The sequence below is a fragment of the Saccopteryx bilineata genome, chromosome 8, assembly GCF_036850765.1.
Source record: "Saccopteryx bilineata isolate mSacBil1 chromosome 8, mSacBil1_pri_phased_curated, whole genome shotgun sequence".
In the NCBI taxonomy this organism is placed as follows: Eukaryota; Metazoa; Chordata; class Mammalia; order Chiroptera; family Emballonuridae; genus Saccopteryx; species Saccopteryx bilineata.
The window spans coordinates 52047638-52074819 of record NC_089497.1 but is presented as its reverse complement, the minus strand read 5'-3'; the positions used below and the strand labels follow the sequence as shown (position 1 = coordinate 52074819).

The 27182-nt window shown below is 42.0% G+C and overlaps 1 protein-coding gene and 1 pseudogene across 1 annotated transcript in view; both read right to left on the bottom strand.

Annotated features, from left to right (window-relative positions):
• Nucleotides 1-27182, bottom strand: part of PARP14 (poly(ADP-ribose) polymerase family member 14) — a 51068-nt gene continuing 23886 nt past the window's right edge. Inside the window, exons 7-17 of the mRNA XM_066241638.1 lie at nt 25392-25628; nt 24604-24825; nt 21115-21193; nt 17995-18144; nt 17178-17240; nt 16664-16834; nt 13256-13462; nt 10022-10621; nt 8249-8382; nt 1578-1752; nt 1-507 (exon numbers count right to left, since the gene is read on the bottom strand). Coding sequence (XP_066097735.1) covers nt 218-507; nt 1578-1752; nt 8249-8382; nt 10022-10621; nt 13256-13462; nt 16664-16834; nt 17178-17240; nt 17995-18144; nt 21115-21193; nt 24604-24825; nt 25392-25628 — 2328 coding nt within the window. The 3' untranslated portion in view covers nt 1-217. The remainder of the gene's footprint in view (nt 508-1577; nt 1753-8248; nt 8383-10021; nt 10622-13255; nt 13463-16663; nt 16835-17177; nt 17241-17994; nt 18145-21114; nt 21194-24603; nt 24826-25391; nt 25629-27182) is intronic.
• On the bottom strand, nt 6038-7338 carry LOC136312205 (Golgi reassembly-stacking protein 2 pseudogene; annotated as a pseudogene).

Below are 27182 nucleotides of genomic sequence, written 5' to 3'. Positions count from 1 at the left end.
AAAAAAAAGAAATGGTAACAGCCAACACAACAGTAGCTGTCTGGTGTTAATGAACCAAAATTACACCTATTTTTTTGTTAGATTGTAAAAAAATACATTTTTTGGAGTGCCACAGAATTTTGGTAATTAGTTGAAGTATGCCATGAGATGGAAAAGGTTAAAAAAATGGCTAATTACAGATAGATGAATCATATCTTTTGTGAGGAATATCAAAATGTTATTGTTTAAAAGTAATGAGGTACTCTGGGTAAGCATAGTCATCATAAAATACCACAAATAAACTTGGGTTGTTCACATTATCTGTGACAGTGTCGTACAAGTCAGTCGGATTTAGAGGGTTCTTCGGAGGAGGGACAATTAATGAACGGTTTCCAACCGTGAACAATCCAGTAAGCACTCGCACGTAATACATATACTTATTCCCATTGACGTCTGGTTTGGAGTATGTATCATTAGCAGAATACTTGGCATTGACAGCAAAATAGGTTCCCTTTCCAAAGGCTGTAGCTGTGAAAAGAAAAACAACAGTTTTAAGAATATCAATGTAGGCCCTGGCCGGTTGGTTCAGTGGTAGAGCACTGACCCAGCACGTGGAAGTCCTGGGTTTGATTCCCGGCCAGGGCACACAGGAGAAGTGCCCATCTGCTTCTCCACCCCTCCCCCTCTCCATTCTCTCTATCTTTCTTCCCCCCAGCACCCCCGCAGCGAAGGCTCCATGGGAGCAAAGTTGGTCCACCATGCAGCCAGCATGGCCTCTGCCTCAGGCACTAGAATGGCTCCGATTGCAGTGGAGCAACTCCCTAGATGGGCAGGGCATCGCCCCCTGGTGGGTTTGCCAGGTGGATCCTGGTGGGGCACATGCAGGAGTCAGTCTGTCTGTCCCCCCCCCACAGCTTCTCACTTTGGAAAAATAAAAAAAAAAAAAATAATAATGTCAGTATAGTCTATAATTTGACGTATTGACCCAACATGTCAAATACTGTTAAATAATGTTCAGTTTTCTCTAAAGCCTCTTTAAAAATATTTTTGTTTTTTGCCTGACCAGGGGGTGGCGCAGTGGAGAGAGCATCGGACTGGGATGCGAGGACCCAGGTTCAAGACCCCCGACGTCGCCAGCTTGAGCACAGACTCATCTGGCTTGAGCAAAAAGCTCACCAGCTTGGACCCAAGGTCGCTGGCTCAAGCAAGGGGTCACTCGGTCTGCTGTAGCCCCATGGTCAAGGCACATATGAGAAAGCAATCAATGAACAACTAAGGTGTCACAATGAAAAACTGATGATTGATGCTTCTCATCTCTCTCCGTTCCTGTCTGTCTGACCCTATCTATCCCTCTCTCTGACTTTATCTCTGTCCCTGTAAAAAAAAAAAAAATTTGTTTTTAACTTTAAAAAATCATTCTTCTACCTCAGAGGGCAGGTCAGTCCCTTTGGGGTGAAATGTAGTGAGTTTGAGCAGAAACGGTAGGCTGCAACCTGGCCATGAACCATGAACACAGCGCAATCCACCCGGCCCCTTGCTGGTTTGGCTCCTCAGGGCTGACACCTCCTCTGGAGCAGCCACATGACTTGCTTCCTTACCATTCTTTCCAGCATAACTGCGGTTAAAGCCTTTTAGGTTGACATGTGGCAATGAATCCACATCTGTCCCATGGAAGAGCAGCCTCTCATTATTGACTTGGCCATTTTTGTCATCCATGTTTCTTTTCTTCATCTGGTAGCTCTTCCAGAGACCCGGATTCTGGATCCTCTGAATCTGCAAATCAAGAAGGAAAACTATTCCGTTGGTGCCAAGAGCCCATGGCAAGATATAGCAAATGAAATATGACCGCTGTGTTTTTTTTTATAAGTAAAAATTACAGTCAACAGTAAATTCAATGCCAGATGGCAGCTTTCTGTATTCGTAAATCTTTTCAGAGCCAGTGTTTCACAAGTCAGGCCTTGGGAAGAAAAGTTGATTTAATTTTTAACATCTTTTATGCACTACAAGAGCAAACGATGTTTTGGATCTTGGCCAAGGCAGTCCAACTCCTGCTTTTCACCTTCCTTGTAATTGCTGCTACTTTGCAGTCTACTTCGCCTCGTCATTTTGCCCCTCTCCTCCTCAGTCCTCCTGGTTGACCCAGCCACGTTCTAACCAGGGGAGAATCACTAGTGTCAAGGCAAGAAGGAAATTAATTAATGAAAATTAATCTCCTGGCCAGTCGGAAGAGTAAGGCATGATTCCTGGCAGAAGGGAACTTGGCTGCAGACCAAAGTGACCATGCTTTTTTTTTTTCTGATTTATTTTTCAATGACAGTTTATATTCACTATCATTCAGTATTAGTTTCCAATATACAGCAAAGTGCTTAGAAAACCATGCACTTTACAGAGTGGTCCCCCCACTGTTTCAAGTACCCACCTGACCCTGTATCTATTCAACTTGATATTACTGACTATATTCCCTACGCTGTGGCTACTCTGCAACTACCAATTTATACTTTACAATCCCTTCACCTTTTTCACCCCGTCCCCACACCCTTCCCCTCTGACAGCTGTCAGTCTGTTCTTTGTATCTATGAGTCTGTTTATTTCGTTCATTAGATTCTAAATATAAGTGAAATCATATGGTGGGTTGTCTTTCTCTGACTGGTTTATTTCACTTAGCATAATACTCTCTTGGTCCATGCATACTGTTATAAAAGTTAAGGTTTCCTTTTTTTATGGCTGAGTAGTATTCTATTGTGTAACTGTACCACCACTTTTTTACCCACTCATCTGCTGATGGATACTTGGGTTACTTCCAAGTCTTGGCTATTATAAATAATACTGCAGTGAACATAGGGGTGTATATATATTCTTGAGAATTAGTGTTTCTAGTTTCTTCAGATATAATCTGAGAAGTGGAATTGCTGGGTCATAAGGCAATTCCATTTTTAATTTTTTGAGGAAACTCAACAGTTTTCCATAGTGGATGCACCAATCTGCATTTCAAAGTGGCTATGCTTTGATCATACTCTTTGAACAGTGGTTTACAGGTGAAACCACTGTGGTGAAAACTCCTTGGGTCCTGCGTTGCAGCTCAGCTTTGAAACTTCCCAATGACCAGGTAGTGGCAGTTTCCTAGTTGTCCTGGGAGAGACTGAGGAGTGGGAGAATGGGGTAGCCCCTCATGGAAAGGCACAAAATGAAGGTTCCATGTTGTCAGAATATGTTTCCATTCTAGAGAACTCTCAGTTCTAACACTGTTACCTGCTTTCACCTGGTTCTCTGTTTTTCTCTTCCAGTTTTGGGTTTCTATTTATAATTGACATAGGAAATTGTCAAAGTCTCAGTATTATTGTGCATTTTGTTGATCTGATTTGAGATTTAAATTTTTCTTTTTCTTTTACCTACAATTAAGTTTCTAATCTTTAACTGCCTACTTCTATTTTGTTTCTATTTACCTTAAATTTTATTTATTTTACTCATTTTCTAAAAGCCTTAAAATTTTCTTCTTATAGAGTTTTGAAACCATTCTTATTTATTAATCCTTTCAATCCTGTTTCTCCCCTTTTCTTTCTTCATATGTATTGCTAAAGTGAGCACTCACCCTTCTAAAATGTACTAGCTGCACACAAAAAACAAATTATTTCAAGTAATAAGTTAGTGGGATAAATTATAAGATTAAAAAAACACTGCAAATAAATCTTAAAATTTAACTTGAGAGGTTTATTTTAGCAGCAGGCTTCTGGCTGTGGTAAACTGTTTGTTTCAGACCAATGCTCTTGCCAACAACTACTAGAAGAACTGTGGGGGAAATGTCCGTTTGAAGGCAACAAGGATTTGGTGGGCCAAGCTCCCAGGTAGAAGGACAATGCAGAGTGAAATAGAGTCAGAAGACAGTAGAATAACTTCTTCAAAATGCTTCAAGAAAACAACTGCCACCCAGAATTCTAAACCCAGCTAGCATATTCTTCAATGAATGAAAGTGAAATGTGGTTATTTTTCAGACAAAAACTGAGACTATTAGAAACATAATGAACAGATTTACACTTAAAAAGAAAAAAAGTAAAGCCAAAAGAAAAATGATCCCAAGATATAGGCATGAAAATACAAGAAGAATTGAAGGACAGTGGGGTAAAATTTTACAGGTGTTATAATATACCTAGAATTAAAATTCAGATTAAATGTAGTAGTACAGCCTGACCAGGCACTGGTGCAATAAACAGAGCATTGGCCTGAGATGCTGAGGACCCAGGTTCAAAACCCTGAGGTTGCCAGCTTGAGCATGGGCTCATCTGGCTTGAGCACAGAATCACAAGCTTGAGCTTGGGATCACTGGCTTGAGCGTGAGATCATAGACATAACCCTATGGTCGTTGGCTTGAGCCCAAAGGTCACTGGCTTGAGGAAGGGGTTGCTGGCTCAACTGAAGCCCCCCAGTCAAGACACATATGAGAAAGCAATCAATGAGCAACTAAGGTGCCACAAGAAGTTGATGCTTCTCTCTCTCTTCCTGTCTGTCTGTCCCTGCCTGTCCTTCTGTCTCTCTTTCTCACACAGAAAGAAAGAAAGAAAGAAAGAAAGAAAGAAAGAAAGAAAGAAAGAAAGAAAGAAAGAAAGAAAGGAAAGAGGAGATAAATGGATTTAAAGTGCTAAAAATGCCCTGGCCGGTTGGCTCAGCGGTAGAGCGTCGGCCTAGCGTGCGGAGGACCCGGGTTTGATTCCCGGCCAGGGCTCACAGGAGAAGCGCCCATTTGCTTCTCCACCCCTCCGCCGCGCTTTCCTCTCTGTCTCTCTCTTCCCCTCCCGCAGCCGAGGCTCCATTGGAGCAAAGATGGCCCGGGCGCTAGGGATGGCTCTGTGGCCTCTGCCCCAGGCACTAGAGTGGCTCTGGTCGCAACATGGTGACGCCCAGGATGGGCAGAGCATCGCCCCATGGTGGGCGTGCCGGGTGGATCTTGGTCGGGCGCATGCGGGAGTCTGTCTGACTGTCTCTCCCTGTTTCCAGCTTCAGAAAAATGAAATAAATAAATAAATAAATAAATAAAGTGCTAAAAATTCATTGTATTGGTTGGGAAATGATAAATATACTTATTTGCATTAGAGGTTTTTTTCTTACTTAAAAAACAGAGAGATAAAATGCATTTAATTTCATTCAGTAAATCAATTTCACTTAACTTATCTCTTAGAAAACTCAGGAGGAAGCAAACAGTAAGACATGAACAATGACATTACAGATGTGCGGCACCCTGAGAGGAGGCGCACACAGGGCATCAGGGGCTGTCACTGAAACGACCACAGAGGAAAGCTCAGTTACTGTCATCTATCGCTGAGCTATTCCCAGTGTAGCTAGATTTCAAGTAGCCACAAAGTGCCACCTTCTGGTTTAAACTGTGCAACACCTCCTCTAATTCTTTTTAAATGCCCTTTTATGGTGGACGTATAAAGCAACAGCAGCAGTTACAAAATGTTGTCTGAGTAATTTTGAGAGCTCAAGACAAGGACCTGTGTATAGGCTGAACAATTAATAGTATAAACTGTGTAACTTTAACATCTTTAGTTGGGATTTTCATGTAAACCTTAACAGGATGTGATTCATGGAGACCAAAAGTAAAGTATCTTTTCTTTCCACGGTTTAGTGAGGTGGTCTGCATTCTCGCAACGGATTCACAAAATACAAGAAATGTTGCATGTGTTTTATGCCTAGTACAGGCATAAAATACTTCATTTTCTTAAAGAAGAGTAGCAGACAGACAAGGACACCAGTGGACACCTGTCACCACCTTTCCCAGAGATGCACACACACCCCAAGAACGACAGTGCATTCCTGGCAGCAAGCCACCCTTACAATTCTTTCTGGTTTTAAAATACAAGCACTTTCTGACGGTGCCTTCTGCAGCCCATGAACCCACTTGGCAGGATACAATCCCAGATCCTCTCGCTTTGTTTCTCCCCTTAGAATCATTTACAATTTACAGGACGCTACAAACTAGTGTGAAATTAATGATAGTTTGCACTCCCAGATGCGCTCCTGTGGTTAAATAAGCACACCACGCCAATCTGAAGATGGCTCAAAGCTAAGGTGACTTGGAGGCCTGTGCGTCCGTTACGGCAGCAACAGGCTTCTCACTGGCTGGGGTGGGTTCGCCGGCTCTGTCCTCAACAGTGATGGGGGCCTTGACACTGAGAGTGTCACATCCAGAGCGAGTGCTGAGGCGGCGCCTGCCCTTGCAGTGGTCCTGACAGGGTGGAGGGGTGGGCTGCTGGTGGGTGGGAGGGAGGAGAGCGCCCTCAGCCTGCTGCAGAACAGCCCTCTGGGACCAAAGGGAATGAGGACAGGAACTCGGATGGCAATGGGAGAGCCGCAATGCTAGGTAAGTTTCGGGAAGGCAGGGAAGGAAGAGGTGGCACACTCGGGTTCACGAGTTCTGGAAGGCGGACACCAGGCATGACGTGCGGTGCGGGGAGGTTGAGGTTGGGGAAGGCAGAGGCAGGCTAGGTGGTCCTGCTGATAAAGGCATCAGACATGGTAATGCAGTAGCTGGATTCACTGATGGCACGGAAGTGAGGGACTGGTTGCCTGGTGGTGGCAATAATGGTACTGCTGGTGCGCCTGTACTGAGAACGTTACTGACAGCTGGTGGAGTTGAGCTGACAGAAAGTCCAGACAGACCCTGTTCGATTTCTGTAGCTCCTGGTGATGACAAAGGCGGGCAGGGGGGTTAACCGAGGATAGCTGGACCTCCGTAAACCTATCTTTAAAGGGGGTAATAGGTGTACCAGTCATCTGTCCTGGAAGAAAAATTTTCTTTCCTTCTTCAAAAGGGCGTGTAGGTATTTGATGCAAATAACCATATCCAATGGCACATCTTAGCTGCTTTCTCCACCCCATGCAGAATTTGGTGTAATAATCACTTCTCGACAGTTGACGGTGTCTGTATACACACATAAAGTTTCAATGGTTTTGCTTCATGTGTTTCAAAAAAAGCTGTACAGATCTTCAAACTTATTTAGGACAGTAGCTGCTTGAGTGATGTAATCACTGTGAGGTCTCAGATCTACCAGTGCCACAGGAGAATCTGATTACACTTCCAACACATGCCAAACATTTTCATTCGCCTCATCAAAGCTGCAGAAATGAATGCCCACTCCCAGCAAGCCCTGGCCGCCCCACGTTACTTGGTGTGACTGAGGTCTCTTGCAGCTCCAGGGCATTACTACTGTAGATAAGAATTTTTACAGGCTTTTCAACATTCGTTTTCAGTAGATCCTTAATAGTAGTACCATTGTCTTTATTTAATCTCAAACCATTAATAGAAACAATAAAATCAAAGAATGACCCCAGTCCAGCTCTGTGGCCTGGGTAATTTTCTTGTACCCACAAGAAAGGACATAAATTTCAAAGAACAATATTAATTTTTAAGAGTGCAAGATGCCAAAATAAATGAGATGAACAATGGAAGGGCCATTGGCTTTACTGAGGAAGTGGGCACTGCTGATCTGTGAGCCTCTAGAGGGGCGGACACAGAGCTCCAACCTGGGGAGCCTCCACATGTTTCTTTGTGCTGGTTTGCTAGTTACCAACTGCAACTTTGAAGCCATATATTTGAATTTTCATTAGCTTACTTCATAAAAGAAATATGTATCTTTAGTAATCTAATATCACACTGAATCTACTATTATATTGTAATAAATGACACAAGAATCTCAGTCTTAATATCTCAGTAACTTTGGTAACGAGTAGAATCTAGAATCTAAAATCTAACTGCCATAAAATATTTTAATTCTGTATTAAAAATTTGATAGGAGGCCCTGGCCGGTTGGCTCAGTGGTAGAGCGTCGGCCTAGCATGCAGAGGACCCAGGTTCGATTCCCGGCCAGGGCACACAGGAGAAGCACCCATTTGCTTCTCCACCCCTCCGCCACGCTTTCCTCTCTGTCTCTCTCTTCCCCTCCTGCAGCCAAGGCTCCATTGGAGCAAAGATGGCCCGGGCGCTGGGGATGGCTCTGTAGCCTCTGCCTCAGGCGCTAGAGTGGCTCTGGTCGCAACATGGCGACGCCCAGGATGGGCAGAGCATCGCCCCCTGGAGGGCAGAGCGTCGCCCCTGGTGGGCGTGCCGGGTGGATCCCGGTCGGGCGCATGCGGGAGTCTGTCTGACTGTCTCTCCCTGTTTCCAGCTTCAGAAAAAAAAAAAAAATTGATAGGAAATGAATCCAAATATATTTATCCAGGACCACAATACCCCTTATTTCCGCCATTAAGAAAGTCCATGTCAGAGAAAGCTTACCTTCTCTATCTTGAAGTGTGCGCAGGTCTTATTAAACTTGTCTGCCACGTTGTTGTATTCTGCATGACCAGGCTGTAGCTCAACCAGACAGACATTCTCCTGCTTCATATCCCTCCAGTGTCCAGGGGTCTCAACTGCAAAGTAGACATTTGAGAACACTCTCCACGCGGGGAGGCTCATCTACACAGTCCACCCTCCTGGTATGCTGTGAAAAACTAACTACCACTTATGTCCTTTACAATCTCTGAATTCAATGCATTCCAAGAAACGTTTTAGGAGAATGTTTTCAAAGTGTGGGCCACAGACAACCACTTCCACCAACTGTAAGGGCTTGCTTAAAATGAACCCCACAGATCTATCAAACCAAAATCTCTGAGGAGCAGAACCCGTGTCCCTATATCTTAACAAGTTTTGACCAAGGTTTGAGAACTGCTGGTATAGTGTCCCCGCTGCATATTCTGCTCAGTCTCTAACCTGTCATAACTTAATAACTTAACAATAAATCAGTTCCCTACAATGTTTTAAATCATCGCTATTGTCTTGCTTACAAACACATGGATTTTTGCCAGAACTCCCCACCACAAGGTCCTCCACATCAAGTGGTGGGTTTTGCTATGTGGCAGTTTGTGGTGGCAGCTCTGTCATCCCTGCTGGTAAACACAGTATTATTCTTGACTTGTCATTTCCTCAGCATTGCTCAGGGTCTGAAGAATTCATTCACACTGATCTCACAAGAGATGAAGATATCGTACTGGAAGGGAAGCCATTCTGACTTAGTTTACAGCGGAGGATTTCTGTGGTTTGGAGGCAGGAATGGCTGTCTATACGAGACAAGCATTCCCTTCTTGGAAAGCAGGTCTCCTCAGAGAATGTAAAGGCTGCTTCCTGATGTGTATGTCACGAAACCTTATTTTCAGGGCAGAGGAGGAAGTGACTTCTGGGAGAAGATCCTACAGGTGCCCCATCCTGTCTGGGTATTGAGCACAGATACAGAAAGTGCCCCCTCTCTGATCAGGCTGTCTTCTCTTTTCTTCTAAAAAGCCTTGGGCCAGCCCTGGCCAGTTGGCTCAGTGGCAGAGCATTGGCCCGGCATGTGGAAATCCCAGGTTTGATTCCTGGCCCGGGTACACAAGAGAAGCGTCCATCTGCTTCTCCACCCTACCCCCTCTCCTTTCTCTCTTTATCTCTCCGCCTCCCGCAGCCAAGGCTCCATTGGAGCGAAGTTGCCCGGGTACTGAGGATGGCTCCATAGTCTCTGCCTCAGGCGCTAGAAAGGCTCTGGTTGCAATGGAACAACGCCCCAGATAGGCAGAGCATCGCCCCCTAGTGGGCATGCCGGGTGGATCCTGGTTTGGCACTTGCGGGAGTCTGTCTCTCTGCCTTCCTGCTTATCACTTCAGAAAAATACAAAAAAAAAGGAAAAAAAGCCTTGGGCCACTTTTCTTTAAAGCCTATGGCTTCCCCTCACCTGACTGAAGCAGCCATTACCTCTCAGAGGAAGTGGCTCTGGCAAGCTGGTAAACTAAAATTGCAAGGTTTGGCTAGTGGTACCACTAAGACAGTCATCCTCAGCCTGTGGTTGCACCCGTGCTGGATTTTCCTGGACATGATGTAAGCTCCGTAAACTCAGAGACCAAGTTTCTATTTTATTCCATAACAGTTACTTAAATTTTATCTACTTGAATACAATTTTGGTGTATGTACAATATAAAGTAGTGGTAAGCCCAAAGTAAGCGCAAAATAATGGATTTCACGCATGAAAGTCTGACTCACCTTTAGGTTTCAGATGGCGCTGGACAGATAAACTGTGTCCTTTTGCATCTGTAGCAATGTATGTTTTCAAGTCCACTGTGTACTTCTGATTATTAATTTTGATATTAATGGTCGCTGTCTGTTTTTTCTTTGCATCTTCCAATTGCAGATTGGTCATTTTGTCAAAATTATAAATAGTGTTATTGTCGTTATACTGCCATTCCACAAAGTCACTGACGTAATCTGCTTTGAGTTCCTGCTCTTTGGCTAACTTAACGATCTTCAGCATGTCCTCAATTGCGTTTCTAGCCTGTAACACATCACTGATAGTTCCTGAGACCTCAATCAAAGGTTTCTGATGGTCCAACAGTATGATAATATTCAAGGTCTTCTGCAGCTTACTCAACTCCTGATATTCCTGTTCACCAAAGTCCTTGATACACTCGTCTGTACTGGTGTAGAGATTCTGCTCCTTTTTAATCAGATTCTGTATCCAGCACAGGGCCTGTTCCACAAGTTTTTCATTTTCACCACACACCTGAAAAATGGCTAATTCTGTTTTCTTTTCCAAAACCAAAGGCTTTTGTTTTGGGGGAGATTGCTTTGAGAAGCCAAGAAATGCTAAAAAAGAAAAGAAAGGGAATGCAACGATGTCTTGAATTTAAAAAGAAAAAAAAGATAGCTATTAGCCATTTCTCCGTTCCTTCCTCCTTCCTTCTCTTCTTCCCTCCCTCCCTTTTTACCTCCCTTTTTCAGTCATTGTCCTATAATGATGTCTCCAGGACTTGTCTTATAATTGGAAGTTTGTGCCTTTGGACCACCGTCACCCATTTCACCCATTTTGCTCACCTCCTACCACCCCACCTCTGATAACCACCAAACTGTTCTCTGCATTGATGAGTTTAGGCTTTTTTTTTTTTTTAATTTCCACATATTCGAAGTATCACACAGTATTTGCCTTTCTCTGTCTGACTTATTTCATTTCGTATAATCCATGGTCTATCCATGTTGTTATAAATGGCAGGATTTCCTTCCTTTTTGTGACTGAATACTATTCTATCATATATGCAGGGTGAGCAAAAGTAGGTTTACAGTTGTTCATATGGAAAATAACACAATAATTAATAAATAATAATACAAGAATAAACTTTCACTTACCCACAAGTGCAAACCTACTCTTGCCCCATCCTGTATTATGTTTGTGTGTGTGAATGAATGGATAAAGAAGAAGTGGTTTGATGACAGAATGAATACATACATATATACGTATATACCAAATCTTTATCCATTCACTTGCCAATGGACAATAGGTTGCTTCCATGTCTTGGGTATGTAAATAATGTTCAATGAACATGGAGGAGTAGGTATCTTATTTCTTTCAAATAAATACCTAGAAATGAAATTGCTGGATCATGTGGTAGTCCTATTTTTACTTTTCTGAGGAACCTCCATACTGTTTTCCATAGTGGCTGCACCAATTTACAATTCACAATTCTACCAACAGTGCACAAGTTTTCTCTCTCCTCCACATTTTTGCCGACATTTATTTCTTGCGTTTCCCATAAAAGCATTCTAACACGTGTGATTCACAGTTTAGTTTTGATTCACAGTTTCCTGATGACTAGTGATGCTGAGCACCTTTTAATCTATCTGTTTACCATTTGTTTATCTTCTCTGGGAAATATGTCTATTTATATATATCCTATGCCCATTTTTGAATTGGATTTTTTTCTATTGAGCTGTATAAGTTCTTTATATATTTTTTATAGTAACTCCTTATCAGGTATATGAGTGCAACTATTTTCTGCCATTTGGTAAGTTGTCTTTTCATTTTGTTGATGGTTTCCTTTGTCGTGCAAAAGCTTTTTAGTTCGATACATTCCCAGTTATTTATTTTTGCTTTTGCTGTTAGTGTTTTTGGTGTCAAAGCCAAAAACTTTCTGCAAAGACTAATGTTGAGAGAAGCTAACTCCTTATGTTTTCTCCTAGAACCTTTAGGGTTTCGGGTCTTACATTAAAGTTTTTAACCCATTTTGAGTGGATTTTTGTGTGGTGTAAGATAGTGGCCAGTTTCATTCTTTTGCGTAGCTGTCCAATTTTCCCAACACCATTTCTTTTAGCATATGTGCTACCAAAGTGAGCACCCAACACTATTTATTAGAGAGACTGTCCTTTCCTCATTGTACAATATATTCTTGGTTTCTTTGTTGTAAGTTAACTGACCATATATGCATAGGTTTATTTCTAGGTTTTCTAATCTTTTCCATTGATCTATGTATCTGTGTTTATATCAATACCATACTGTTTTTGATTACTATAGCTTTGTAATATACTCTGAAACCAGGAATTATAATAACTCCACCTTTGTTATTTTTTCTCAAGATTGCTTTAGTTATTTAAGGTCTTTTTGGTTCCATACAAATTTTAGGGTTGTTTCTTCTATTTCTGTAAAAAGTGCCACTGGAATTTTGATAGGGATTGCACTGAGTCTGCAGACTGCATTAGAAACTATGTATATTTTAACAACACTAATCTTTCCAACACATGAACATAGAGTATCTTTCCATTTATTTGTGTCTTCTTCAGTTTCTTTCATCAGTGTCTTATAGTTTTCAGTGTATAGGTCTTTCAATTCCTTGGTTAAATTTATTCCTAGGTATTTTATTGTTTTTGATGCTATTGTAAACGGATTATTTTCTAATTTCTCATTCTGGTAGTTCGTTAAAGATTAGCATTTTCAAGTCAGATAGAAAAAGACAAATACCATAAGATCTCACTTACATGTGGAATCTAAAAAAAAAAACCCACCCAAATTCATAGAAAAAGAGTTCAGATCTATGGTTATCAGAGATGGGTTGGGGGAAGGTAAATTGCAGGAAGGTGGTCAAAGGTACAAACTTCCAGTTACAAGATAAATAAGTACAAGGGATCTAATGTACACAGCATGATGACTAGAGCTAGCCCAGCTGTAGGATATATATGAAAGTTGTTCATTTCTGAGTTCTTATCACACACAAAAAAAATATTCTTCTTTTGCTTTCTCCTTGTAAGTTTATGAGATGATGCATGCTAACTAAATATATTGTGGTAATAAATGTAAGTCAAACCATTATGTTGTACACCTTAAACTTACACAGTGATGTATATCAATTATATTTCAATAAAATTACCTCCAAGAATGAATTTAAAATATTAGCTGTTTCTCATATAGCATCAGTATTAAGAACATGCATTTCATAAAAATCAACAACTCACATGCAATTTTAGACATCATAGACTGTGTGGCAGAAGCCTGAGAGCCTTCTCTTTTTTTCATGTTGTCATAAAACACGTCCAGTATTTGAGGCAAAAAGATAACAACTTTAACTTTTTTCACAGACTTGACTGATCCTTTTTGGATAAAGTCTTCAATGGCTTCAATTATGGCACTAGCAACCTTATCTGGGTCTTTATTAGCATTTCCTGAAAAGGCAGATAAAAATGACTAGAAAAAGAATTCACCCAACTGGAAAAGGCTGAGGAATAAAGCAGAGATCTCAATTCTCACAGAATGAATCCACACTCCCCAAATTTTTCATCTCCATGGACTTCTAACAAGGCATCAGCAAACACTTTTGAAGACCTTGATGCAATGGGGAGTTCCAACATGTAAAGAAACCAACACCCCAACAATGAGCAAAGGAATCAGAAATCTAACTTTTGGTGTCTGATGTTCTATTCAGCAGATCTTAGCTCATCGTGTTCCTCTGTGTTACAAAGCACAGTTCATCTCTGGCTCACCAACATCCTCAAAATATCCATAAGGCCTGACCTGTGGTAGTGCAGTGGATAAAGCGTCGAACTGGAAATGCTGAGGTCGCCGGTTCGAAACCCTGGGTTTGCCTAGTCAAGGCACATCAGGGAGTTGATGCTTCCAGCTCCTCCCCCCTTCTCTCTCTCTGTCTCTCTCTCTCCTCTCTCTCCCTCTCTGTCTCTCTCCTCTCTAAAAAATGAATAAAAAAAATATTCATAAGAAGTAAAAGATTCTAATATATGCTGAAATAGCATGATCTTTAAAGACAATTTTTTGCTCAATCATCACCTGACTATGCATTTTTCCTTATTCTCCCAGATATTTGGGGGAACTTGATTTATATTAAGATAATTGTGTAGACACCTGGAGCTATAAGCTCTGTTATAATCTATCTTTTTACACACAAGTTATCCATGAGCCTCTAGGAAGTTTTTCTTCCCACGTTCAGTGAGATTTTTTAGCTGACTGGCAGAATTCAAGGTTGATTAGGAGAAGTATTGAAAATTGAGGGAAAGCCTAGAACTGTGTAATGGAAGTGAGGTATATCCAACCTGGTTTGTTCAGGAAATAGAGCTGTTGTGTGGTTTTTGTGTGTGTGTGTGTTTTGGGGTTTTTTTTTTTGTATGTTTCTAAAGTGAGAAGCGAGGAGGCAGAGAGACAGACTCCCACATGCACTCAACTGAGATCCACCTGGCATGCCCACTAGGGGGGCGATGCTCTGCCCATCTGGGGCCACTGCTCCGTTGCTCAGAACTGAGTCATTTCAGTGCCTGAGGCCAAGTGATGGAGTCGTCCTCAGCACCCGGGACAACTTTGCTCCAATGGAGCCTTGGCTGCAGGAGGGGAAGAGAGAGACACAGAGGAAGGAGAGGGGGAAGGGTGGAGAAGCAGATGGGTGCTTCTCCTGTGTGCCCTGACCAGGAATCAAACCTGGGACATCCACACGCTGGGCCGACACTACCACTGAGCCAACCAGTCAGGGCTAGAGCTGTTTTTGAGAAAAATAAGTCTGTGGTATAGTAGGCACTGGAGCAGACAGCCCAGGTCTAGCTTGGAGACTATAATTAAAGTTTAGGCAAAAGACAAGAGCTGAACAAAGAAAGGGGGCTAGAAAAAAGATATGGGTGTAGGGAGGAGACAGAAAGTAAAGTCAGGAGGACCTAGTGACCAACTGCGAGTATCCTTGACCTTTGGCTTCCCGCACACTTTCATGTGTGTATTATGGGCACGCTGTACTATGGTCATTTACATATCTGTCTCTCACAATAGACTAAGCGCTCCTGGTGGACTGGATCCTTTTCTTAGCCATCTTTCTATCCCCTGTGCCTCAGGATGGTGCTTGGCATATGACAGGCACTCAACATATTTAATCAAACTACAGTAATTAATAAGCTAATGAACATGAGAGTAACAAAAATGGCCGAGTCAAGGATTCTAGATAGAAAGTGATGCTTGTAACATAACCGGGGATGTCACAGGAAGCAAGGTTTGGGGAAGAAGACAGTGAATTGGAGTTTGGAGTTTGCTCTGAGCTTGTGTACTTGCAGGTATCACTGACCACCTTCTCTCTCCCCTGAGGGCAGGTATCTGAAGGTAACAGGTAGAGGGCTTCTTTTACTGCCAGGAGTTGTCTTAAACTCGGTCAAACTCAATTCAGAAACATCATTAAGGGAGAAAGCTTCCTCATCCATTAGTCTAAGCACCAGCTCCAGTATTGATAGAGATAGGGAAAGAGGACAAGCAAGGAGAACTTCCTAACATGCATTTACTTGTGCAGAACAGCAATGCCACCAGGTCGGCGGAAGAAACAAAAGGCTTGCAGTAACCCACTAATATTCAAACTCCTTGGAAAAGAGCTCAGAGAGCATCACCGTACTAATGATAAATCCAAAGCACCATCTTTATATTATATATGAAGAATCAACCAATCATCATATAGTTTGAGGAAAACAGGAAATTTGAAAGAAGCGAGTAGGCTTCAAAGAGGAAGGTGACGAGTTAGAGTTGAGTTTCTGACCCAGTAGAACCCACTGGGTTATGGTGATTGGAAAGTTTCTGTGAAGTGATGCCTGAAGGCCAACCTATCAGCCACTGTTGAAGAGGTGAGAGAAGAGGGCTGGAAATCCTCATTTGGGAGCCAGTTACAGGGAGGTGAGCATCCCTGTGCTGAAGTTCTCCATGGAGAGGGGACAGAGGGGAAGTTAAGGACTAAGTAATGGGGAATAGGGTGATGGAAAACAGAGAAAGGAACAGATGAAAAGAGAAGAAGCGATGATCTTTCTTTCCCTTTGCTCTTTCCCTTCTCTTCCTCTCCCTCCCTCTCCATATTAGAGAGCAAGTATCCCTTTAATATTCCAACACTCTCGGCCCTGGCCAGGTGGCTAGGTGGATAGAGCATCGGCCTGGCTTGCGGAAGTCCTGGGTTCAATTCCCAGTCAGGACACACATGAGAGGCGACCATCTGCTTCTCTCCCCCTCCCTCCCAGAGCCAGTGGCTAGACTGTTTCGAGTATTGACCTCAGGTGCTGAGGAGAGCTCGGCTGATTTGTGTATCAGCCCCAGATGGGGGCTGCCAAGTAAATCCCAGGGTCGGGGCGTATGTGGGAGTCTGTCTCTCTATCTCCCCTCCTCTCACTAAAAAAAAAAAAAAAAAAAAAAAAAGGAATTCTAACACTCCTAACACTCCCTTTGGTTTTTCTTCATTTTTTCCTCTTTTTCTTAAACCACCCACAGGCCTTGCTCCTTCCCTCAGCAGTTGCCTTGGAGTGAGGAAGCCGCCCTTACTGAGACTCAGCATGAGCTGTATTCAAGCGAGCACCAAGTCAAAGGAAAAGGGACGCCTAGGAATCCAGCCTTGAGAGGCAACACACCTGTCCCAATGGCTGGGAGGCAAATGGACGAGTAATTCCGTTTTTCACTCTCTTGTAAAACACAGGAAACCGATGTCTTGACATCATTTCCACCAGCGACATGGATAATATTCTTGCACTTCAGTAATCCACCTCCAGTAATTATATAACCATTGTTTTTGCCCTTTTGAGCTAAGAAACACAGAACAAAAAGATGCAAAATCAGATGCTGAACCCACTCTCTTGCTTGTTTAGAAAACAAAAATGTCTGGTGTGGCAAATGAAGCATGTTATGTGAATAAGAGACTCCTGAAATAGTACCTGTGATGAATCTTCCTTGCTTAGCCTCTCTTTTTGACCATGATTTCACTTTTCACTTCTTTGAATTTCTAATTCTCTATGACAGGAATTCTTTAATAAAATGTGTGATTTTAAGATTAGTATCTTGTCTCCCCAGACCCCTGCCTCTCCACAGCCTCTCATATTCAGCCTTCCGCTTATATAATTTAGGACCAGAAATAGCATTGTGTCTTACCTAGGTGAGAACACTCCATTTCCACGTTTTGTCCAGCCTGTTCCAAAATTGCTTTGGAGACCCCTACATGAGAACATCAACATGGTTACAAACCTTTTTTTAAAAAAAATCAGTATAGTACATTTGAATCAGAATGCTTGCGTGGCCTTGACCAGCTAGCTCAGCAGTAGAGTGTTGGCCTGGCATGTGGAAGTCCTGGGTTCAATTCCCGGCCAGGGAACACAGGAGAAGCGCCCATCTGCTTCTCCCTCCTTCCCCTTCTTCTTTCTCTCTATCTCTCTCTTCCCCTCCCACAGCCAAGGCTCCATTGGAGCGAAGTTGGACCAGGTGCTGAAGATGGCTCCATGGCCTCTGCCTCAAGCACTAGAATTGCTTTGGTTGCAAGGAAGCGACACCCCCAGATGGGCAGAGCATTGCCCCCTAGTGGGCATGCCAAGTGGATCCCGGTCAGGCGCATGTAGGACTCTGTCTCTCTTCCTCCCTGTTTCTCACTTCAGAAAAATACCAACTAAATAAAAAATAGAATGCTTGCTTCATTATCTAAATGCTTTCCTCATCATCAAAGGACTCGGACAACCTGACTATTTCTGCTCACAAAGAAGAAAAATTCATGAAATAACTGTCACCAATTATAAAAAAACCATGTCAAAATAAGTTTAAAATTATTAATTAATATTAGTGAGCCAAAGTTGTAGAAACCACTTTGGCTACAGCAACTGTAAAATATAAAATCGTCTGGCTATAGGAACCCTCCTTCATGGAATCTATTGTACTATGACTATTACACTAGTAAAAAAAAAACCTACAAGTAAAGTACCTGCTTTGAGATTAAACGTGTGTGATGTTGAATTTACAATTATATCTGCCTCTTCTTTGGTAATATCTCCAGAGGCCACCTGGAAAGTGATGGGACCAATTTTCATTTCATATACTCCTGCAGAAGGGCTGGTAATAGGCCCATGTAAACCTGAAAAGAAAAAAGAGAATAGAGTCAATGATCAAGCCAACCACACCAAGAATGACTTAGGTCTCATGCTCCTCGCATGTGCCCCTCCCACACTTCTCTTTCTCTCTCCTGCCCCCATATCTTTGACCTTTACTTTAACCTCATCCTGACCCTTAGCCCTAAAGATGGTCTGTTTCTGAAAAAGGATTATAAAATATATACATATCAAATGTGGACTTCTGGCTTTGGCCAAGGTGAAGTCAGCCTGATAGAGCCTTTCTCTCCCGTTGACGACAACGAAAACACGGGACTGATACAAAAGGCCACTGACCGAGGACTGGGAAGTAAACAATAGCAGGCAGACTGGGGAATGGAGTCAAAACCTGAAGCAGCAGCCTGTACAGAGGGGAGTTTTGTTTTGACATTTTTCCTCTCTCTCCCAGCTTTGACCCAAGGGTGGTCCTGGTTGTTGAACTGTACTATGAGCACAGGTAGCAAAAGACTCAGAGGATCCCTGTCTTTATGGCCAGAGATTGAGAAAAGGGGTCCCTGTAACCTTAACCCAAAGCCTATGGTAACAATATTTCTTATTTTCCATAGTTATTCTTTTTTAATTAGCCCCTATCCCCAACACGACCCCAGCTGTAGGACTCTGCAGTGGCACCACAGAGAGCTAAAACTCTGAGAAACATTCGGTATTTCTATCCAGAAGAATCAGGAAAAAGGGCCCTTCTGTTCTGAAATGTGTCTATGTGTGGTGGGGGAATCCGTGTTGTTGTTTCTTCTCTCTCTCTTTTCTCTCTCCACTTTGTCCAGGGGTAACCTTAATCACACCAAATTATGAAGCAACAGAACAGGCAGCTTGAACTCCCGGCGAACACTGTCTCTGTGGTGAGAGGCCTGGAACATGGGCTCCTCCAAGCCAGAGTGGGGGAGGGGAGCCCAGGAGAGGGGAGAGCTGGAGAAGGAGATCCCCTAGTCGGCGAAGCACTGGAATAAGGCCTGAGCCCGCCGCAGAGCTGCACACGGGGGAGGTGGGAGCAGTCCCAAGCAGCACAAGGGCTTTGAGAACTGCAATAACATTGGATCTGCTGCCACCCAGGTATGAGAGAACTTTTAGAATGAACGTAACTGACAGACTGCCTGCTAAAATAATCACCATTTCCCAGAGGATTTTAACAACACCCAAGTTTCACAACATAATGAGTAAAATAACCATCCCATAATCCAAAACTGTTTGTTATACAAAAAACCAAGAAAGTACAAGCACTTCTCAAGGATAAATATATTCAATATAGATGTTAATCTCAAAATGATCCAGATATTGAGATTATCAGACAAAGACTTTTAAGTATCTACCATAAATATGCTCCCTGGGGTCAAAATAAACATATCTAAATGGAAAAAAAAAATGATTTGGAATGAATGGAAAAATAGGAGTCTCTGCAGAGAAATATAAATTATAAAATAAGGACCAAATGGACATTTTAGAACTTAAAAATACAATATCTGAAATTAAAAAATTCACTGTATAGGCTCAATAGTATAGCAGACAGAAAAATGAGTCAGTTAACTTGGAGGTAAAGCAATAAAAATGATCAAATCTGAAGAACAGAGAGAAAAAAGATTAAAAGAAAAAAAGAACAGATCCTCAAGGCACTATCAAAATGCTTAACATTCATGTTATTGCAGCACTAAAGGAGAGAAAGACCACTGCAAGAAAAATATTTGAAGACATGACTGACAAATTCCTAAATTAGATGGAAGTCATATTCAAGAAGCCTCGGCAAACTCCAAAATAGAATACAGGGGGTCCTCAGGTTATGACACAGTTCCATTTTTACAACAGTGCTGTAACCCAAATTTTGGTGTAGGTTGAGACACACCCTAGCTTAAGTCATTTACATACACTTAGCCTAAGTCATTTAAACACAGATGTAAAATTATAATCTAGAATATAAAAACACAAACACGCTGTGTTACTGTGTATTCTTCTGTTGCATGCAACCAAACTAGTTCACCCATGTAGTCCGTAAATATGATGCAAATGGCATAAGCCAAAACAGTCACATATCAATATTTTTATTTTATTTATTTATTTATTTATTTTTGTAGTTTTCTGAAGTGAGAAGTGGGAAGGCAGAGAAACAGACTCCTGCATGCGCCCGACCAGGATCCACCTGGCATGCCCACAAGGGAGCGATGCTCTGCCCATCTGAGGTGTTGGTCTGTTGCAACCAGAGCCATTCTAGCGCCTAAGATGGAGGCCAGGGAGCCATCCTCAGCGCCCAGCCCAACTTTGCTCCAATGGAGCCTTGGCTGCAGGAGGGAAAGAGAGAGAGAGACAGAGAGGAAGGAGAGGGGGAGGGATGGAGAAGCAGATGGGCACTTCTCCTGTGTGCCCTGGCCGGGAATCGAACCTGGGACTTCCACATGCTGGGCTGACGCTCTACCATTGAGCCAACCAGCCAGGGCCCAATATTTTTAAAATTTTTATGGGATTGAGAGTTGTAAACTTGAAATGTCGTATGTTGATACTGTCATAACCTGAGGACCCTTTGTAAAGTCAAATACATAACAGCAAATTTGCTAGAGAAGAAACATGATTCGTATTGTCTCTTTAAATGTGCCTATTTCTGAAAACACATGTCACATCATCCTTAAAATATAGTAGCCTCATCACTACTAAAAACTCATTTGTATAGGTTATCTAATTTGGCCTGCTTTCTCTTCCACTCCAAATCACACAAACATGGCCAGTGTCTTGCATGTTCAAGTGTATAAAATACAATTTAATATCTTCTTTTTCGCAAATTGATTTTTTCATAAAAATTATCACTATCATCTTTCACTTATCACTAAATAGTTATTTAGCAAGTAGAAATAATTTTTCAATTTAAAAGCTTTTCTAAATCCCAAAAGAAAAAGCAAGCAAAAAAGAGAATAAAAGAAAAAAGAAAAAAATGTTAATGAAAAAAATCTTTACTGAACCTTGAGTATTCTCAGTCTTGGACATTTTGTGACTGACGAAGTTTCCATTAGCCCTTTTGTCAAATTCATCTGAAAATGCCTGGAAATACAAAGACAGTTTTGACTACTATAATCTTCAGTAGATGAATGAATTTGATTCATCACAGTTTTCGATCCTACAGGCACAAATATTTAGAACAGAACAATTCTCAAAGTATTGTTTATAATCATTATAGATTTTAAGGTTATGAGACTGCATATATTTATTTCTACAAATGCATCCCATGAAAATGATCAAAGAACAAAGATATAAATACAAACATATTCATTACAGTGTTGTTTATAATTAAGAAAAAAGTAAAACAGTTTAAAAACCAATAAGGAAATAGTTAAATAAATTTTAATATGTCCACATGTTAAAATATGTAGCAGCCATTAAGAACTGCAGCAATCCTCAGCACTAGGGGCCAACTCACTCGAATAGAGCCATGGCTGCAGGAGAGGGAGAGAGGAAGAGAAAGAGAAGGGAAAGGGGTGGAGAAGCAGATGGTTGCTTCTCCTGTGTGCCCTGACTGGGAATCGAACCTGAGACATCTACAAGCCAGGGCGACACTCACCACTGAGCCAATCAGCCAAGGCCTACAATGAACATTTATTACTTTTATAATCAGTAAGAGTAAATAACTTGCCAGTTGTTAAAAACAGTGTTAAGAGAAAGACAATCAGAAGGTCTCGGACACTTCAGTTTTTAACTTTTTATTTGTACCAGGAGAAGAATGGGTAGGGGAGTAGTGTGTTTTGGAGCAAGAAGTTGTATTTTAGGATTAATGAACCTGTGAATTCTATTTCCTTGCCTGGTAGTGACACCTCAAAATTATCACTTTCTTTCTTCTCGTAAACAAGCAACAGAGAATTTTGTTGGTAAAAAACCAAGTAACATCTTGACTAAAAGGCTGATCCAATAAAAGGAGAATTACCGGGAGAGACTATAGAGCCAGGACGTCAGGCTCAAAGATCTCTAGGGGCCAGGCAGGTAAGCTACAATGTAAAGGTGGACTGATGGGACACGGGAGGACTACGCAGCACCTGTCACTCAGCCACAGCAAACTGTCCAATGTGCCAGAACATCTGAAAGTTTAGGTCACAGTGGACATCTGGAGTTTTACGTGAAATGTTTGATTCTTAAATGTTAGCAACCGATTCAAATATTTTCCCAACTAGCCCAGATAAAGCACATCTAGAGGCCACGTTCAGAACATGAGCTGCTGTTTTGTAACTTCTGTTACAGTGTCCCCCTATTAACATCTTAATAAGTATTGTTGTTTATTGTACAAATATAACCAAAGTTTAACTGTCTTTAAAAGTCTTAAGAGATAAGTGTCACAACCACGTATGGAGAATCGGTACTATTTCCAATGGCAGTACAGGTGTCTGTATAGATTAACCCTTCTACAGGATACTTGCAGAGGAACTTGAGTCTTTAGGAAAGAAAAACGTCCTGGGGTTGCACAAAAATAGTGAAACTTGAAGGTTCAGGTCTGCATCCTACGACTCACTCCCCTATTCACCCATACAAGTACACTCAGCACTTTGTCTCTAATGTAGTTCATTTTATGTGTATAAATCTTAGCTCCCAAAGTAATTACAATTTACAAGAAGGGGAAGTAAGTGTTATATACCCATTCCAGGATCCACATCATCTTTTAGAATGCAAGTCATCGGAAGGTTGTTCAGAAAGCATTTACTGACTAGAAATTGCTATAGTGGCCCTGGATGGTTGGCTCAGTGGTAGAGCGTCGGCCGGGGCACATAGGAGAGGCGCCCATTTGCTTCTCCACCCCCACCTCCTCCTTCCTCTCTGTCTCTCTCTTCCCCTCCCTCAGCCAAGACTCCACTGGAGCAAAGATGGCCCGGGCACTGGGGATGGCTCCTTGGCCTCTGCCCCAGGCACTAGGGTGGCTCTGGTCGCGGAGGAGCGACGCCCCGGAGGGGCAGAGCATCGCCCCTGGTGGGCAGAGCGTGGCCCCTGGTGGGCGTGCCGGGCGCATGCGGGAGTCTGTCTGTCTCTCCCCATTTCCAGCTTCAGAAAAATACAAAAAAAAAAAAAAAAAACCTATAAAAAAATTAAAAAAAAAAAAAAAGAAATTGAAAAGTATGACCTAAAAATTCAGATGGTCCCATGATCCATGGACATTTCCTGGGTTGCTGGTTTAAATCTGTTTATTTAATTCTTCCACTACCATGACACTTTTCAAACATTTAATGTGATTTACTCTACTGGATTCTAAGGCAGGGGTCGGGAACCTATGGCTCGTGAGCCAGATGTGGCTCTTTTGATGGCTGCATCAGCTCACAGACAAATCTTTAATAATAATAAAAAAAACGTTTAAAATATAAAACATTCTCATGTATTACAATCCATTCATTTCCTACTGCTCATGTTCATGGTTGCGGGTGGCTGGAGCCAATCACAGCTGTCCTCTGGGACAACACCAAATTTTATTGGATAATGTGTAATGTACACAGGTCGTTGTATGGCTCTCATGGAATTACACTTTAAAATATGTGGTGTTCATGGCTCTCTCAGCCAAAAAGGTTCCCGACCCCTGTTCTAAGGACTCGGAAAGTTGGGATAATGGCGTCTTATTCTCCCATAATTCAGAGTCCAGTAGCTCACCCATAGCTGATGTTTAGCAAATAAATGTGAGCTGGTTGACAACTCTCTAAGTCTGAAGATGGTTCTAGTACTTCTGGTCCCAATTCTCCTATTTCCAAGGGGATGTGCTCAGTTTATTCTAACCACACTTTTCAGCTGTATTTCATCCCGACAATCTCCTATTTATGGGACCACAACTGTGCTTTTATATTATGTATTAAAATTTCTGTGTTCATATGCAAAGAAATCCTAAAGATTAAAAGAGGGTTAAGGAATATGTCAACCTCATGGCAATATATGGGCCTTATTTGGATTCTGATTCAAACAAACAAGCTGTAAAAACAAAACATTTATGAGACAGTTGGAAATGTGAACATTGACTTGATAATTGATAAAATAAAGGAATGATTGTCAATTTCTTTGATGTGTGAAAAAGTATTGTGGTTATGTTACTTTTTAAGAGGAATTCCAAGGTCTAAAATAAATACTGAATTGTTTATGGGTAAAATGTGTATCTGGCATTTGCTTCAAAATAATATGGGAAGAAGAGAAATAAAAAGAAATAAAAACATAGTAGCCATAGGTTGATAACTGTGAAGATGAGTGAAGAATACAATGGAGTTTATTATACTATTTTGTTTAGCTTTGTTTATATTTGAAATTTTCCTTAATAATAAGTATTTTTCTATATCCATTAATTTGCTTAAAATTTGCCATACTATAACTAGTCTATGTTACTCTTTTACTTTCCTATATGGGAAGTACATGAAAGGAACAACCTACTAGACCAAGAAGACACTGAATACCCATCAGGGCTCAGTTGCCAAGATAACCAGAAATGAGTGAGGCTATACCTGAATATTTGCGTCATCATTTGGATGCAGTAGAAAGCAAACCTCTTGTAGAGCTGTTGGTTGACTGTTGCTACTAAATTTGAACACTTCTGAAATGATCAATTCAGCAAAAATGGTTTTAGGAAACTCCAAATTGCCTGTTCCTATGGCTGGAAATCCAATTGATTTTAAGGACAAGTTCTCAGTGATTGTCAAACATTCTCTGATTATGTCTTCCATAATCTGAAAAGTACAAAGCACATCCTTATACATTTTGTCTATAAATGGGAGTTAGGACCAAAATAAATAAAATAAAATAAGAATTTAGCAACTCTGTGTGATCTCTGTCACCTCCTTTCTGCTTTCAACAAAAGGCAAGCTACAGGCAGTCAGAAGGGGAAAGAAAAACACAGGAAAGGAAAAGAGAATGAGAAAAAACCCAAAAAAGTTCAAACTTACTCACAATGCAGTAAAAAAGCAAAGCAACTACTGTTCTAATCCCTCCTGTTCCCACTGTTCATGCCCTCGCTTTGCTTTCCTCATTCCAGAGGAGCTTTATCCTCAGTAACTCTTTCCCGAGAGCCCATAATGGTTGAGCTATAATCAATTTCTATTATTAACCAGTCTTCAGGAGAAGTCAACTCCAGCTGAAAGAAAGGGCTACCATGACAGAACCTGCCAAGAATTACTGTATGACGGAACCTGTGACGTTACTAGAGAAGAGAAACAGACAGGGTCCAACCTACATTATACTGAAAGGAGTCCAAAGAGACACCCAACTTCCTGGAGAAGTTAAAACCAGGCCCCACCTTGTATGAAGATGTGTCACCATTATTCCAGGGAGGAGCCACCACATGAAGCACTTGTTGGCAATGCAGATTGCAACCACTGGTCTGAAGAACCGTGCCCACGTCAACAGCCTTCCCTTGTCCAGCTTTGCTCAATTCCTTCTGGAGATTTGGCCCAGCTTTTTCCAAGAGCGCCTTAGAAAGGGGCCCCATACTGAGGTCAAGATCCCGAGAAATGGAGTTGACGACAACATCAGTCTAAAGACAAAAACAACAATTTGTTTCAAATTCCCACAAAAGCATTCATCAAGGATTACTATATTTGAGCCACTGGGCGTGGCATAATGGGGGACAATTAAGGCGACTAAGTTTTCAGAGACTGAAATACCACCAAAGACAAAGCATTATAGATACTTATTTAAATTAAACTCCAGGACGAAAGAGAGCTGTCAAAAAGCAATGTATAAAAATGGTTCAGGCCCTGGCCGGTTGGCTCAGCGGTAGAGCGTTGGCCTAGCGTGAGGAGGACCCGGGTTCGATTCCCGGCCAGGGCACATAGGAGAAGCGCCCATTTGCTTCTCCACCCCTCCGCCGTGCTTTCCTCTCTGTCTCTCTCTTCCCCTCCCGCAGCCAAGGCTCCATTGGAGCAAAGATGGCCCGGGCGCTGGGCATGGCTCTGTGGCCTCTGCCTCAGGCGCTAGAGTGGCTCTGGTCGCAATATGGCGACGCCCAGGATGGGCAGAGCATCGCCCCCTGGGGGGCAGAGCACCGCCCCTGGTGGGCGTGCCGGGTGGATCCCGGTCGGGCGCATGCGGGAGTCTGTCTGACTGTCTCTCCCTGTTTCCAGCTTCAGAAAAATGAAAAAAAAAAAAAAAAAAATGGTTCAGGATCCCTGAGGGAGTCCAGAGGAAGTGCCTTCAGCGGCTACTGAAGACAGCATGAGTGATATGGGGTTGTAGAAATGGGAATAGTTAAAGCAGGCAGAGAGAGACAGCGAAGTCATTCAGAGGAGGGAACATATTCACAGTTGGTTACGGGCTGTGAGCAGATTAGTTTGACCTGATAGAGAGTGTCTGCAGCAAAATGGTGCAAGCCAAGCTAGAAATGTTACCCTGGGGGTAGACTGCAGAGGGTCTCAACACAAGCCAACTGGACTTCCCAACAGACAGTGAGGAGCCATGGAAGCTTTTCAGCAGCACAGTTAATGTGAGTGGATTAATCAGCTAGATTAAGAGACCAAGAGAAAAGAGGAGAAGGGATGTGACGAAGTCATTTTCAAAGCTTCCCTGCATAGGTCACTGAGGAGCAACACATAGCAGGTACTATGGCATTGGAAGCCACACACCTGTGGGAGTAAAAGGAATGGAAGAGATGTCTTACTAGTCAATGTTTGAGATGGACAAGGGCAGAATCCATTCCAGTTACTGACTCGCGGTCAACAGTTTCTCATTTATTTGTTATTGGTTTTTTATAATGCGAAACAAAATTATTTTTATTATTTTTGAAATAGTGAGATAGTTAAGAGTCTGAACAAATTTCAATTCTGGCTCTACCATGTGGTAGCTGTGGGACTTGGGCAAATTCTTTAACCACTCTAAGTCTCATTTCTTCATCTGTTTGAGAATAATAATCCTGGAATCTATCTCATGGCATTGAATGAGAAAAGGCAAGCCAAGTACCTAACATAGTGCCTGGCACATGCTAAATAATCAACATTAGCTATTATTCTTGTAATTATTATTCAAGCTTAGTATATAAGGAGGATAACCCGCAGAACTGGAAAAGAATAATTGAAATCCGGTGTCTATGTAT